Raw genomic sequence first — 16,071 nt, forward strand, 5'->3', positions numbered from 1 at the left:
TAAATTCTTTTCCTTTTCGCACAAAGCTAGCTCTTTCACTTGCTGATATAAGCACCACGATTGGAACAGATAGAATTTATGAGCAGTTTAATTTGTTGCATAAATCTACGTTATTTTTGGTGAGACATGATCAACTAGTTCCATCCAAGCCAGGAGCAATAGTTTACAATAAAATGAGAATAAAGCATTCTGATATTTATGAATTTGAATATCCAAATCTTCTATAAGCATACAGATGCAGACCTCCATCCAGATGCAGAGTAAGTGAAGTTCTATAATGTATTGATTTTTGTTCATCAACCAACTTGAATTTGTAGCTGCCTAAGAGGATAGCAGAGAAGATTTTCATCTGTCTGTATGAGAAATCCTTCCCAAGACAAACTCTTGGACCCGCCTGTGGAATCAACAACCAATATATATATATATATATATATATATATATATATATATATATATTTCTATTTTTTCAATGTTTCTTGTTCGCTAAGAAAACTATTTTGAAGTGATATCATATCAAGCTCTGACCTGGAAAGCTGTGAATTTGAAGGGTCTTTCTTGCTGAAACTTTCCATCTATGTCAAGCCACCTTTCTGGTCTGAACTCTTCAGCATCATCACCCCACAATGATTTCATCCTTCCCATGGCATAAGGTTGGTATGCCACAAGATCACCTTTCTTCACATAGAATCCATCCGGCCACACATCATCTGAGAAACAAATCTTTGTATCCTGCCATACAAGCATCAAACCAAGTTGTTAAACAAATCGAATACCAAACATACTATAGAAGAATATATATTTTTTCCGTGTGGTTTTGTTGTATCATTCACCCATGGAATAGCAGGGTGGAGTCTTAGTGTCTCTGTCAAAGCTGCATGTAGATACTGCATTTTTTCAAGAGCTTCTTCAGTTATATTAGCTGCAAACTCCTCAGGCTTTGAAAAATCTGATAACCCTGTTGCATCTTTGACTTCTTGTGCAATCTTTTCCTGCACATGAGGAAGCTTGCATAGCCTGTAAAGGAACCATGAGAGAGTAGTGGCTGTTGTATCTTTTCCAGCTATGATGAAACTCAGGATGATGTCTTTCAGGTACTTCGGATCGGTCTCATCCAATTCTAAAAACCTTGACAAAAGGTCTTTCCTCACCTGTCAAAAGAAAACATGTAATGCCAATGAATTTCTTCAATAATTTTCTGTAACTATCAACAAATAAGGTTTCGTCTTATGAATTCTTTTACTTACAGGCTTATCATCTTGATTATGGACTTGTTCAGTCTTGCTTTTAATCACATTATACACAAATTCATCTACAACTCTGACATGTTTCTTCAGTAAAGCTTCTTGTCCTATGTTCAAAAATCGCTTCGCCTTCCAGAAAATGTCGACATACCTAAGTATAGTAATTGCACTTGCAACATCAAAAGAACTAGAGAATTTGGTGCCTTCTTCATATGTTCCACCCGTAGTGTCCAGTTCTACACCTAGTACTATATTAAATACTGAGTCCATGGTTGATTTGGAAAGTAAGTCCTGCCAATAAGAACTTTTCTTACATCAATGTGTAACAAACTCAAATAATAACCAAAGTTGTTTAACTAAATGTTATAGAAGTGTATGCATTTGAAGAGTCCTACTTGGATTTCAATTGCCTTATTTGATGTTGCTGCTTCAGATACTATTGCAGCAAGTTTTACAGCATTCGATTTGAAAACCGAACTGCTGTAATCTCTCGAAAGCTTTGAGGAAAATTGATAGCTTGCCGTCTTTCTCTGATGTCTCCACTTCTCTCCATCCACAGTGAATATCCCATCTCCCAATAGGTCCCTCAGGATTTCATACTGATGCCGTCCCTGAAACAAGTTATAGGAACTTTCTAGACCCAAGCATCGAGACTATGTTACGGATTTAACAATATATTATATTTTCCACTATAGGTTGGGGAATAGATATTTCATATGTTCATCAAGAAGATATGAAATATTTAAAATGTAGGAATCAACTATGCTATCACTATGCAAACTGAAATAACCAACTTTTCTTTCTAGCCACAAAATTATCATATATCTGAACTTGTCTAGTTCTGTTTTTCAACAACTAATTCAGGTATAACTGATTTTCATGTAACGTATTTATGTTTGGTTGTAACTATTCTGAAAGTAAAAAATATTCACTTTTGCAAAAGAATCAATTCTAGAGGCTAGAACTGATTTTGCAAATTAGCAAACATGCACAAAAATAACCAAATATTGAGGATTTAACTTTGACACTTCGCAGAGTTGAATTAGTACCTTGCCATAGTTTGAAAAATTTGTCTTGAGGATATATTCCACATTTGTGGGGTCTGAAGTGCACACCTCACTGCTTGATAAGCTAAGCAGCCTATAACTGCTGTGCTTTCTTGCAAGATCTGTCATGTAATCATGTAGCCTGTTGAAGTTGACAAGTTGGTGGAAAACAGTTCCTGCAATGGGGTGGCGTTTTCTTCTCCGGCCATGTCTTTCGGCAACTAACACTGCTATAACTAAGGCTACAACTGCTGCAGCTAGATATTTGCAATCAATGCTAAAATAATCTAACATTTTGGCTCAGCAGAAGACTATTTACTACAAAATTTTGATCATGGAGAAACTGAAATACTTATAACAACAACAGAATTATTTATAATATTTTTCATAGAAAGGTATTTAAACACGATGTTTGTCACCCACTGGTCTACCACCCTGTCATTTTATAATATGAGAAAAACTAATATTATAAATTTTTAGATAATTAAAAATAACAGATGAGTTTTCATTTTATAATTAGTTATAAAATAATTTGTATCTTACTGAGTTCTATAATTTTGTGTGGGTCCTAAGCTACTATCCTTACTGTTTTATTTTACTATATTATTGATAGTACTAGAAAAATCACTTTTAACTATCAGTTATTTTATTTTTAACCGCTATTAGATATAATCGTCTTATGTTTTATTACTAAAAAATTTTAGCGACAATTATATATTTGATGATAAAATTTTTTTAATGATTGTAAAAAGTATATAATTATTATTGCTACCAAATTAAAAATAGAAGTTAAATAAGACATATAATGAATATTATATTATTGCCACCAAAATTAAATTTTGTTATTGGATGATATGATTACTACCATATATTTTAGGTATCTATATATTAAAGTATTATTTTAACCATTAATATAAGTCAAAAAAACAAAACTCATTAATATTTACATTAAACTTATATACTTAAAGATTATTAAATAATTTATTACGTATTAATATATAATTAAAAATTGCAGGAATTTTGTTATTAATATGACTGTTAATATTAGAGCTGCACATGAATCGGATAATATCTGCATATCTGTGGTAATTATCCGCACCCGATTCGAATTTTGCGGATATTATCCGATCCGCAAAGCCATCGGATCGGGTCAGATCCGATCCACACTATAATAGGATTGGATTACTGATTTAGCAGTGATATCCACGGATTCGATCTGCAAATCCGTATATCCGCACGTCTCATATAAATAGCATAGTTTAAGAAAGTAAACCTTAATGTGATATGAATTTTAGTGTGTTGTTTTATGAATTTTATGATATCTTGTTTTTAATTTTTTATGTTGTACTTCAACTTAGAATAATTAAACTTAAATCTTGTGTTATTATTATTTTTTTGTTATTTAAGAGAACTTTTATTGATAATATTTTAGGAGTAAATAGGCTCAAATAGGTGAAAAATGAATTTTATGGATTTTTTTTGTAAAAATAGCCAAATAAAATATTAAAATAGTTTTTTTTTTTAATTATGCGGATATACCCGATATCCGATCCACAAGTATACGGATCGGATCGGATCGGATCTGGCCTGAAAAAATGCGGATACCGTATCCGATCCGATGAATACAGTGCGGATCGGATAGAATTTTAGGCTATATCTGATCCGATCCGATCTGTGTGCAGCCCTAACTGTTATAACTCGATCAAATGTTATAATTCGACTCCATACGTTATAATTCGGTCAAACATTATAACTCAACTCTATACACGAAAACGAATATCATAACGTTTTTATATGATATCATTCTTCTTTAATACAAATTATTCCTGAAACGTAACTGTTAATATCTCACCTCACTATGTGAGGTAAGACATTTTATAAAGCAAAAGAAGATACATAATTTTTGACACACTTATTGACTTGAGCGTTGAAGTGCCTTTTACATATACTTCTCTCCTTTGTTCTTTCTGTACTAAAGTATAACTCTTTCCAAACAAAAAGTTCGAAACTAACGTGCTATATCCCGACCATCGCACGAAAACAGTTATATAATTCTTTTTTTTCTATTCTAAAACGTTTTTTTTCTTAATTAAACTCATGTATTATTTGTATACATATTCGATAAATAAAATAATGGATTAATATTGTGTTTATTAATATCAAATGTTGAGTTCCACCGTTTCAAAATCGTTACGTGAAGTTTTGACCCCGGTTAACGTTGTTGCTAAACCGTAAATTAAACGGTCGCTCTTTTGCTTTTCATTTAGTGAATACACTAATAATAATTATTTGGTAAAAATTTATGTGCAGTTAATTTTATGTAAAGTTGATAGTTAAAAATTGTTAAATGATAATTTAGTCAAATCTATCAAATCATTTAATGGCTCTTATGTATTAATTTCATAAGAAATTAACTGCACCTAAGTTTCTATTTAATTATTATTATTTGAATAAAAAATAAAATTTAATTTTGATATACTGTCTGTATAAAATAAATAATTTTATATGTACATCTAATTACGTAACATTACATTAGTAAAAATAACTATTTTTTATATTAACTGCATAAATAATTATCTAAAAAAATAGATATAATTAAATAATTATAAAAATATTTTACACTGTTAATATATCAAATTTAAATTTTAAAAAATAAATTAACAACTTAATTAGCATGAGGCTAAGACAATAAAGAATGAGTTAATGAGTGGCCATAGGATAAAAAAGTATGACAATATATAGTCCGCCGTAATTCTTAATTACTTAATTCAAAAATTTCCTTCTTTTAATTTAGTCTGTTTGGTACTCTTTAAACTTTAATTTATCGACGGATACCCGGAGAATGAATTTTTTTTTATAAAATATGATTTTTTATTATTTAATATTTTTTATATATTTTTTTTTATTTTATTTAAAAAATATATGATAAAAGATTATACTTTATAAAAAAATAAAAAAAATAAAAAAATTCATTTATAATAGTCAAATACGGTTGTAATTAATTTTAGCTTCTTTGTTGTTTCTCATCCATCATAACACGTATATATCTTTGACGTCGGCTAATTAATCCGCTGTATTTGGCTTTTAATGAAGAACGAGAACTTGAATTGCTGGTGAAACCTAAAAAGCAGGACCTACGTAATTACGTACGTGGCTATGTCAGTACGTCACTTATCTTCCTTGAAATATGAATGAATTGGAAGTATTTTTATTGCCCAATGACCTGGAATATTACAAGTTTTATTTGGACAGTAAGGATCTAATTTAGTTTTCCAAAGTTTACATATTAGTCAATTTGATTTTTTCAAAATTTAATTGATGTAAAATATTTTTTTAGATTTAACATTGTAATTTTATTTTATTTTTTTTTTAATTTTCAATTATGTATTTCTCAAATTTGACATAGCTACTCATCAATTGGTCTCCAACTTCCCAATTACTATTTATAATTAAAAGATATATTTATTTTTACCAAAAGATAGAAGATTCGAACCCACAATCTCTTAATTGAGTATAAAAAAATTGTCATTTAAATTATAACTTATTGGCAATTAAATTAAAAGATATTGTTATTACTAAATAAATATAAAATATAATATTAATTTATACAAAAATAATTATTTATTAATTAAGTTTAACCAAATTATTATAACTATTTTTCACATAATGCGTTATTTATTATGGGCATACTTTTTTTTCATCTTCTTCAAATATGCCTATTTATCTTTTCTCTCATTTTTGTATTTTTTTTATCATTGTCATCGTCATCACTACCGCCTCCTCCTCTTAGATCTTTTCATTTGATTTATTATTTTTTTTTCTCCTATTCTTTCATTGTTACCACCACCACCATCATTATCATTTTCTTTTTTTCTTAGTTAAATATTACACAATTAGTTTAACAATAAAAAAAATACATTATATTTCTATGATACGGTTAAAAAATTTCAATATCAAAATAAAAAAAAGTTTTATGTGTCACAGCTAAAAAATTATGATGCTATTTTTTTGATAAATTCAATAATTCAAAACTCTCTTTCTTCTTCCTCCTCATCCTCCTCTCTTTTTTTCTTGTTTTACATTCTCATAATTATTGGTTCACTCTCTTAACAAGAACTTGTGTCATAGTTACGAAATTTTTAATGTTAAAATTAAAAAATTTTGTATCATAATTAAAAAATTTTGGTATTATTTTTTGATAAATTCTATATAATTCAAAACTATTCATCATTCTCCTCTTTTTCTTTAATTTAATACCACACAATCAATTCAATGATAACAAAATACATTATTTTATTCATTTAATTAGAAATAACACATAAATTTTTAGTAAATGACACAAGAAATTTTTAAAAAATTATAAGTCCAAAATCTTAGCTCACTCAACGGATAAAATAAATTTAAATATGTATACAAATAGAAAAAGTCTAGAAAATCAACTACAAAATAAATTAATTAAGTCAATTTTTTTTATTTCTGATTTTAAAATTTGAAACAATTAGAATAGCAGAAAATTATTATCCTTTTTTTTAATAATAAACCTATTTTTCAACTAATTAATTAAAGTTGGTTTCACTCCTAATTGATTTCCTAGCAGAACCGATACAAATAATACATGAGTTTAATTAACCAAAAAAAATTATATAACAAAACCCTGTCATTTTTCATTATATATTAATACGTAATAAATTATTTAATAAAATTTATTTTTAGTGACAATAACATAATGTTCATTGTATGTATTATTTAACTTTTGCTTTTATGACAATTATATATTTGTCATTATTACTATATGTTATAGTAATAATTATATAGTTTTTGCGATCATTAAAAATTTTTTTTACCGACATAGTCGCTAAAACCTTTTAGTAATAAACATAAAACGGCTATATCTAATTGCTGCTAAAAGCAAAATAACTAATAGTTAAAAATGATGTTTCTAGAAGTATCAGTAATATATTAAAATAAACCAATAAAGATAATAGTAACTATTGTGGAACTTAGGACCCGCACAAAATTGCAGAACTCAGTAATATACAGATTATTTTAAAGCTAATTATATAATAAAAACTCATGTATTATTTTTCATTATCTAAAAATGTTATAACAAATTTATAATACTAGTTTTTCACATATTATAAAATGACAGGCCAGGGTGGTAGACCAGTGGGTGACAAACATAGTGTTTAAATACCATTCTATGAAAAATATTATAAATAATTCTGTTGTTATTATAGGTATTTCAGTTTCTTCATGATCAAAATTTTGTAGCAAATAGTCTTCTGCTGAGCCAAAATGTTAAATTATTTTAGCATTGATTGCAAATATCTAGCTGCAGCAGTTGTAGCCTTAGTTATAGCAGTGTTAGTTGCCGAAAGACATGGCCGGAGAAGAAAACGCCACCCCATTGCCGGAACTGTTTTCCACCAACTTGTCAACTTCAACAGGCTACATGATTACATGACAGATCTTGCAAGAAAGCACAGCAGTTATAGGCTCCTTAGCTTATCAAGCAGTGAGGTGAATACTTCAGACCCCACCAATGTGGAATATATCCTCAAGACAAACTTTTCAAACTATGGCAAGGTACTAATTCAACTCTACAAAGTTAAATCATGTGAGGATCTACTTTTGCATGTACACACTTGAATTTTATTTCCTCAATATTTGGCTATTTTTGTGCATGTTTTGTTGCTAATTTGCAAATCTGTTCTAGCCTCTAGAATTGATTCTAGCAAAAGTGAATATGTTTACTTTCAGAATAGTAACAACCAAATATAAATACCTTGCATCAAAAATCAAAATCAATTCTATCAGAATTAGTTATACAAAAACAGAACTAAACATGTTCAGATATGTGATAATTTTGTGGCCAGAAAGAAAAGTTGTTATTTCAGTTTGCATAGTAATAGCAAAAAGCTGGAAGGAGAGGAAGTTCACAAGTCAGATTTAACGTTCCAAATTATGCAATTCCTAGTTGATTGGAATTTTAGAACTAAAGGAAAACTTGAATTGATTCAGACATTTTAAATATTTCATATCTTCGTGATGAACATATTTTCCCAATCTATAGTGGAAAATACAATGTATTATTGAATCAGTAACATAGTTTGGATGCTAGAGCCTAAAAAGTTCCTATAACTTGTTTCAGGGACGGCATCAGTATGAAATTCTGAGGGACCTGTTGGGAGATGGGATATTCACAGTGGATGGAGAGAAGTGGAGACATCAGAGAAAGGCAGCAAGCTACCAATTTTCCTCAAAGCTTTTGAGAGATTACAGCAGTTCGGTTTTCAAATCAAATGCTGTAAAACTTGCTGCAATAGTATCTGAAGCAGCAACATCAAATAAGGCAATTGAAATCCATGTATGAATCTTCAAATAGAGAGATATACTTCTACAACATTTAGTTAAACAACTTTGGTTATTATTTGAGTTTGTTACACATTGATGTAAGAAAAGTTCTTATTGGCAGGACTTACTTTCCAAATCAACCATGGACTCGGTATTTAATATAGTACTAGGTGTAGAACTGGACACTATGGGTGGAACATATGAAGAAGGCATCAAATTCTCTAGTTCTTTTGATGATGCAAGTGCAATTACTGCACTTAGGTATATCGACGTTTTCTGGAAGGCAAAGCGGTTTTTGAACATAGGACAAGAAGCTTTACTGAAGAAACATGTCAGAGTTGTAGATGAATTTGTGTATAATGTGATTAAAAGCAAGACTGAACAAGTCCATAATCAAGATGATAAGCCTGTAAGAATTCATAAGACAAAACCTTATTTGTTGATAGTTATAGAAAATCATTGAAGAAATTCATTGGCATTACATGTTGTTTTCTTTTGACAGGTGAGGAAAGATCTTTTGTCAAGGTTTCTAGAATTGGATGAGACCGATCCAAAGTACCTGAAAGACATCATCTTGAGTTTCATCATAGCTGGAAAAGATACAACAGCCACTACTCTTTCATGGTTCCTTTTCCGGCTATGCAAGCTTCCTCATGTGCAGGAAAAGATTGCACAAGAAGTCAAAGATGCAACCGGGTTATCAGATTTTTCAAAGCTAGAGGAGTTTGCAGCTAATATAACTGAAGAAGCTCTTGAAAAACTGCAGTATCTACATGCAGCTTTGACAGAGACACTAAGACTCCACCCTGCTGTTCCATGGGTGAATGATATAACAAAACCACACGGAAAAAAAAAGAAAATATTCTTTTTTATATATATTCTTCTATAGTATGTTTAGTATTCGATTTGTCTAACGACTTGGTTTGATGCTTGTATGGCAGCATACAAAGATTTGTTCCTCAGATGATGTGTGGCCGGATGGATTCTATGTGAAGAAAGGTGATGTTGTGACATACCAACCTTATGCCATGGGAAGGATGAAATCATTGTGGGGTGATGATGCTGAAGAGTTCAAACCAGAAAGGTGGCTCGACATAGATGGAAAGTTTCAGCAAGAAAGCCCTTTCAAATTCACAGCTTTCCAGGTCAGAGCTTGATATGATATCACTTCAAAATAGTTTTCTTAGCGAACAAGAAACATTGAAAAAATAGAAATTTATATATATATTGGTTGTTGATTCCACAGGCGGGTCCAAGAGTTTGTCTTGGGAAGGATTTCTCATACAGACAGATGAAAATCTTCTCTGCTATCCTCTTAGGCAGCTACAAATTCAAGTTGGTTGATGAACACAAATCAATACATTATAGAACTTCACTTACTCTGCATCTGGATGGAGGTCTGCATCTCTATGCTTATAGAAGATTTGGATATTCAAATTCATAGATATCAGAATGCTTTATTCTCATTGTATTGTAAACTAAGAAAACAAAGTTGTGCTTAATTGCTGTGTATTTACATAACAAGAATGGGAAAACAAATATATGAAAGATATTAATAAAATTATTATCAATTTTGTTTTCTTACAATTGCTAGCTTTTAAAAATATATCTGCAACCTTTTACAGGCATCAATATGTTGAAAGAGAAGGGAAGAGTAACCTAGTACATTTTACAATTGTATTTGTAGGTTTTCGAAATTATTCCATTGGAGAGTAGCTGGCTTGAGATTGAATTAATTAAGCCATATTCTTCTTTGGGAATTTAATGATAATAAATTATCAAGATTTAACACTTGATGCTATCAATAGTTTCTCCAACTGGTTGATCATCATGTGGTAGTTTTGTGCAACAAATGTAAACTGCTCATAAATTCTATCTTCTCCAGCTGGCAGCAGCATAGCACCTGAGTTGTCGTGTCTGCGTGTCGGACACATTTCGAACACAACACTCACCGACACTCGTTCGACACGCGTGTCTGCTGTGTCCAAACCGTGTCTCAATAAAAAATAAAAAATTCTTTTCTGGACCTATGAAGCACGGATTCTCTCATGGTGCTGGCGTATCCGTGTCGGATTCGAAACCGACGCCGACACACGGTGGATACTTCAAACGAATGTATCGGCGGTGTGTCTTCTTGCGGTGCAGAATTTTGGTGGAGCTGTCACGAATCCGAACGAGTCCGACCCGATTCAAATGTTCATGAGACGGATCTTTCTGCTGGACTACAAATTTTAAATTGATTTTGTGATTTTATGGCCCGATTAACCAATTTTTTCTTTCTAATTTTAAAATATTCTAAAATGAAAACAAATCAAAATTTAAATTTAAAAATAAAATAATTAATAAATCAAAACCTAAATCTAATTACCCAGATCTGAGTGAAGTTTCGTATTTATCTTTAGATGAACCAAACATAGAAGCTGTGGTGTTTTTGCGGATGATGAACTTGGAGGAGAAGAAATTGATACATTTTCTGTTAGCGAGATGGCAAGAGTAGATTAAATTTTTTTATTTTTTTTAATAATTGCATAATTTTAAGACTTTTTTATGCAACTATATTTACTCTTATATTTACAATATGATATTTTATTAATTTAATATATTATTTAAATTTTAATTCACATCGTATTCTAAACGTGTCGTATCCAATTTTTTATAAAAAGAACGTGTCGGCGTATCCGTGTCGTGTCGTGTCCGTATCGCGTGTCATATTGGTGCTTCCTAGCTTCGGACACACTTTGACACACCTAAATACTATTACCAGTCAGCGTGTCCGGTTTTATTTTTAATATATATTCTTAAAATAAATTTAGATATAGTATATATTATTATTTATTAAAATAAAAAAAATTTTAAATACTTGATATAATTAAAATAAGACAATAAAAATAATTTAAAAAATTAATTTATATTTTAATATCAATAAAATATTAAAATATTATTACGGTTTATCTAAAAAATACTTTATATTTTATATGTATGCATGTCCCCGTGTCATGTAAGATTTTAACATTCGCGACTCCGTGTCGGTGTGTGCATCGTACTTACCATTCATGTGATTGAAGAGATAAGCTTCTCCTACACGTGGCAGCCACTAAAATCTCTCCAGCAGCGTCTCTAACTAGTTTGCTGTATAATCATCACTACTCGTCCTTCATTACTCTGTTAGCTGCACAGCAAAATAGTTTACTTCTCTTTACAAATAGTTCCTCTCCTTCTATATGCTCTACTGAATTCAATCAAGTTTAATTTATTCAGTTTTCACTTCTCTTTCTCTACCTTGTATAATTAATTCTCTTACTATCAACGTCTCTCTCAGTTTGTTCATCAAACACCAACATTTCCATTTTTTTGCTTTAGTTCACATAAAAGCACATAATGGTTCTCCAGAAATCATCATCTATGGTGCTTAAAGTGAGGAGGAAGCCAGCGGAGTCAGTGGCACCTGCTGGACCCACCCCCCGTGAGCTCAAGCTTCTCTCCGATATTGATGACCAAAAGGGTCTTCGTTACCACCTTCCATTGGTGCAATTCTTTCCATACAACCCTTCAATGGCAGGGAAAGACCCTGTCCATGTCATCAGGGAAGCATTGTCCAAAGCACTTGTGTTCTATTATCCACTTGCCGGAAGGCTTAGGGAAGGTCATAGTGGCAAACTTGTGGTGGATTGCACTGCCGAAGGTGTACTGTTCATTGAAGCTGATGCAGACGTTACACTTGACTATTTTGGTGTTGACCCTCTGCCTCCATTTCCTTGCTTTGATGAGCTCCTCTACGATGCTCCATTTTCTGATGATGGGATCATCAACTCTCCTCTGCTGCTTATTCAGGTAACACGTCTCAAATGCGGTGGTTTCATCTTTGCTATACGTGTGAACCACACACTGTGTGATGGATGTGGAATTGGTCAATTCATAAAGGCCATAGCAGAAATAGCCCAAGGTGCATCAAACCCTTCAATTCTCCCAGTTTGGTGTAGGGATCTTCTTTGTGCCAGAGACCCACCAAGAGTCACATTCATCCACCATGAATACAAACAACTATCACTTGATGACAACAAAACTGTCTCCTTCAAACCCTCCCAAGCTTCCTTCTTCTTTGGCCCCCAAGAGATTGATGCATTGCGCTGCCTCCTCCCTCGTCGTCTTGCTCAATCTTCCACCACCTTCGAAGTCCTCAGTGCATGCATATGGCGTTGTCATACAGCTGCATTGCAATGGCAAAACCCTAACCAAGAGGTTCGCTTGCTTTGCACAGTCAATGCACGTTTTGAACCTTGCAGGTTAAAATAATAATTACATCTGCATACTCCTCTTTAATTTGAACAAGGATAATCATTTTAATTGATTCTCTTTTCCTTTAATAGGTTTAGTCCTCCACTGCCTGAAGGGTATTATGGCAACGCTTTTGTGCTTCCTACGGCAGTTTCCACCGTGGAGATGCTTTGCAGGCGGGCTTTGAGCTATGCATTGGAGTTGGTGAAGAAAGCAAAGAAAGATGCAAGTGAGGAGTATGTTCACTCTACTTCTGATCTAATGGCCATTAAGGGAAGGCCTGCGTTTTCGATGACAGGATCCTTTATAGTGTCAGACATCACAAAATGTGGGTTTAGAGATGTGGATTATGGATGGGGTAAGCCTTTGTATTCTGGATTAGTCAGAGCTGGTATAGATGATATTTCTGGTGTGAGCTACTATGTTCCATATACTAACTCTAGAGGAGTGCATGGTAGAGTTGTCTTAATTTCCCTGCCAGAAGAAGATGCCATGAAAAGGTTTGAGAAAGAGCTTAACGAAATACTTCAGATCAGGGATGAAATATCATTTGTATTGGATGCTTGATATCTGAATATGTATGCATGTCAACTCGGTTTTATAACTCGTCGCGTGTGTTTTAGGGCTACCAGTTTTATTGAAATTCAGCCAATATTTAATCAATAAAAATAAAGTGAATAATTTTATATTATTGGATGAAATTTCACGTCATTAAAATCACTAATGATGACTAATTGATAATGATAATAGGGCAAATTACTATATTAAACTAAAGAGAGGAAAAAATTACAGAAATTTACCAAACCAAAAACTGGTTCATAAATCAACCAAGAGTCATTTATATATAGTTCAAATCAGCCTAATTCGAACTCTAATTACATGTAATTCGAATCACACTGATTCGAACTACTCACACCCACTAATTCGAATAGTTCGAATCGCTGTGATTCGAATTACATGTAATTAGAGTTCGAATTAGGCTGATTCGAACTATATATAAATAGCTCTTGGTTGATTCATGAACCAGTTTTTAGTTTGGCAGATTTCTGTAATTTTTTTCTCTCCTTGACTTAATATAGTGATTTGCTCATGATAATATATATGTTCTACATTGTGATCTTTTACTATTATTATTAAAGAGTAGTGCTAGGAACCAGTAGAATTTGTGATATTTAGCCATCAATTAGTCATCATCAATATTTTTAATGGTGTAAGATGATAACTAATAGTGTAGGATTACTCATTTTCCTTTTAATAGTTAAGTGCGGGACAAATTTTAATAAAAATGTTGAACTCTAAACTTTCCCATTATTAAACCGAAAAATATAGACAATTTATATTAAAAATTTCAATGTTGGGGAATTGCATATTTGCGTGCCTCCCTTGGCTTGCATGAGACGACTCTGCTTCTGCAAATACATACCTTCTTCGTCTTGCTGGAAAAATCTTTTTTATAGTAAACTTATTGTTCGTGACTTCGGGTCTAGACGGGTCGGTGATGTGCTTTGAGAGTGGAATGGAGGGAACTGGCTTGGATCTGAGTTTCTGGTGCGTGAGGACTGAGACTTCGCAACCTTTCGAACTGTTGTGGTGTGAAGAGGGGGCCACCTGCAAAAAGGATTTTGACGCTTAAATCAGAAATTTGTACAGATGACAATAAAAGTGAGGAGATAGTAACGTACCTTGAGAGAGGTAGGGCCCTCCCTTTATATACCTCACACCTAGGGCGGGTCCCACAAGAGTAGACCCGCCTTCCAAGAAGTTTTCTTTCCCCCAGCTACAAGTGTTGTGCTGGAGGGGTGGAGGTATTGGATCGATCTCCCGGTTCGGGTCCGATAACCTCGTTAGGCCGGACGCCTGGGTCGGGGCGTAGTGCTAGCTGAGCCGGGCCGGAACATTTATGATTATCAAAAGGGAAAGTATGATGAGCCAATGGAATATTTATACAATGTGTACAATGGAGGTTTAGGGAGTATTAGAGATATAATCATTAGTGTTACCTATTCCCATCAGCTGAAACTTTTGGAATAAGTGGTATCATGACATGGTATTAGAGCGCTAGATCCGAAAAGTCAAGAGTTCAATCCTTGATGAATTCCAAAATCAGTTTAAGCTTAGTACTCGAATGATTATTCTAGATAGTATGGGGGATGTTTCATTGTCTCCCTGGCGGGATCCTTTTTAATATGTATTTTATATTTCAATATATATTTTATACTATTAGTTAACTTTAATAGTTGATTTTGATATTTACTTAACAAAGTTGTATATTCATAATTTCATATAGTAAATTTGTGCAATATTTTTTTACTTTTGTCATATCTTTTGCAATACTTTTTGTTAAAATATTAAGTCTTATAATCCAACTAACATCTTTTTTATTTTTTTGAAATATTGTGAGTGATAAAATAATATTGAGGAAACTCGTTATTATACATATTAAATAGATTAGTAAGTACACTAGTATCTACTAATACACTAATAAAGATTATAATGGAGTGCACACATAATATAATTTGCTAGGAATTATATAAAGCATAAATACATTGTATAGCTAATACAAATCTCAATGACGATAACAAACTGTGTGTTGAGCAAGAACAATTTGCAGTACCAACATCTATCCTCTGCAATGCATGGAGGCTGAAAAGAAAAGCCATAATCCTTGAACCACCAAAAGGATCGTTTCTGAAGAAACTCAGCGACAAATGAATCCAACATTTCAATGGTAACGTGATGCATGACCACCACATGCGCAATGTTCCCTTTGCATGCCAGATTTCACCTACGGTTGAATTCATCATCAAGAGGCCTCCCAAGAGTTTATGTATCCAAAAAACCACACACTTCCCATGGGTTTCTTGAAACTTATCTTTGGTGCCTGCATGCATGCATAGATACATTAAAATGTGTCTCTACTTAACAATTTAAACTATGGAATCTGTATGTTAATATTGATAGATGTATAAATGAGAATGTAAATTAAAAACTGTAATGTTGTGACAATTAAGAAGAAGATGAAAGGATAGTATGAATGTATGAGTGAACATTATGAAGGATGAATTCTTCAATTATTTCCTTCTTCTGAGTTGAGGAAGAAACTCCTAATACAACTCTATTCAAATATTCCAAATGATTCTCTACTCAGTTATCTC

The 16,071-nt window shown here is 32.2% G+C and overlaps 3 protein-coding genes across 3 annotated transcripts; 2 read left to right on the top strand and 1 right to left on the bottom strand.

The window, feature by feature from the left end:
* On the bottom strand, positions 18 to 2,653 carry LOC107641485 (cytochrome P450 704C1-like). The gene is made up of 6 exons (XM_016344976.2): positions 2,291 to 2,653; positions 1,637 to 1,852; positions 1,245 to 1,532; positions 831 to 1,148; positions 526 to 729; positions 18 to 394 (listed from the first exon to the last, which is right to left on the bottom strand). Exons 1-6 carry the CDS (start codon positions 2,579 to 2,581, stop codon positions 197 to 199), a joined length of 1,515 nt encoding a protein of 504 aa, XP_016200462.1. The 5' UTR covers positions 2,582 to 2,653; the 3' UTR covers positions 18 to 196.
* LOC107642205 (cytochrome P450 704C1-like) lies at positions 7,468 to 10,303 on the top strand. The gene is made up of 6 exons (XM_016345508.2): positions 7,468 to 7,873; positions 8,439 to 8,654; positions 8,763 to 9,050; positions 9,144 to 9,461; positions 9,583 to 9,786; positions 9,888 to 10,303. Exons 1-6 carry the CDS (start codon positions 7,583 to 7,585, stop codon positions 10,083 to 10,085), a joined length of 1,515 nt encoding a protein of 504 aa, XP_016200994.1. The 5' UTR covers positions 7,468 to 7,582; the 3' UTR covers positions 10,086 to 10,303.
* LOC107644741 (13-hydroxylupanine O-tigloyltransferase-like) lies at positions 11,772 to 13,520 on the top strand. Its single transcript, XM_016348667.2, has 2 exons — positions 11,772 to 12,924; positions 13,009 to 13,520. Exons 1-2 carry the CDS (start codon positions 12,020 to 12,022, stop codon positions 13,481 to 13,483), a joined length of 1,380 nt encoding a protein of 459 aa, XP_016204153.1. The 5' UTR covers positions 11,772 to 12,019; the 3' UTR covers positions 13,484 to 13,520.

Source organism: Arachis ipaensis, chromosome B05 (assembly GCF_000816755.2).
Source record: "Arachis ipaensis cultivar K30076 chromosome B05, Araip1.1, whole genome shotgun sequence".
Lineage (NCBI taxonomy): Eukaryota > Viridiplantae > Streptophyta > Magnoliopsida > Fabales > Fabaceae > Arachis > Arachis ipaensis.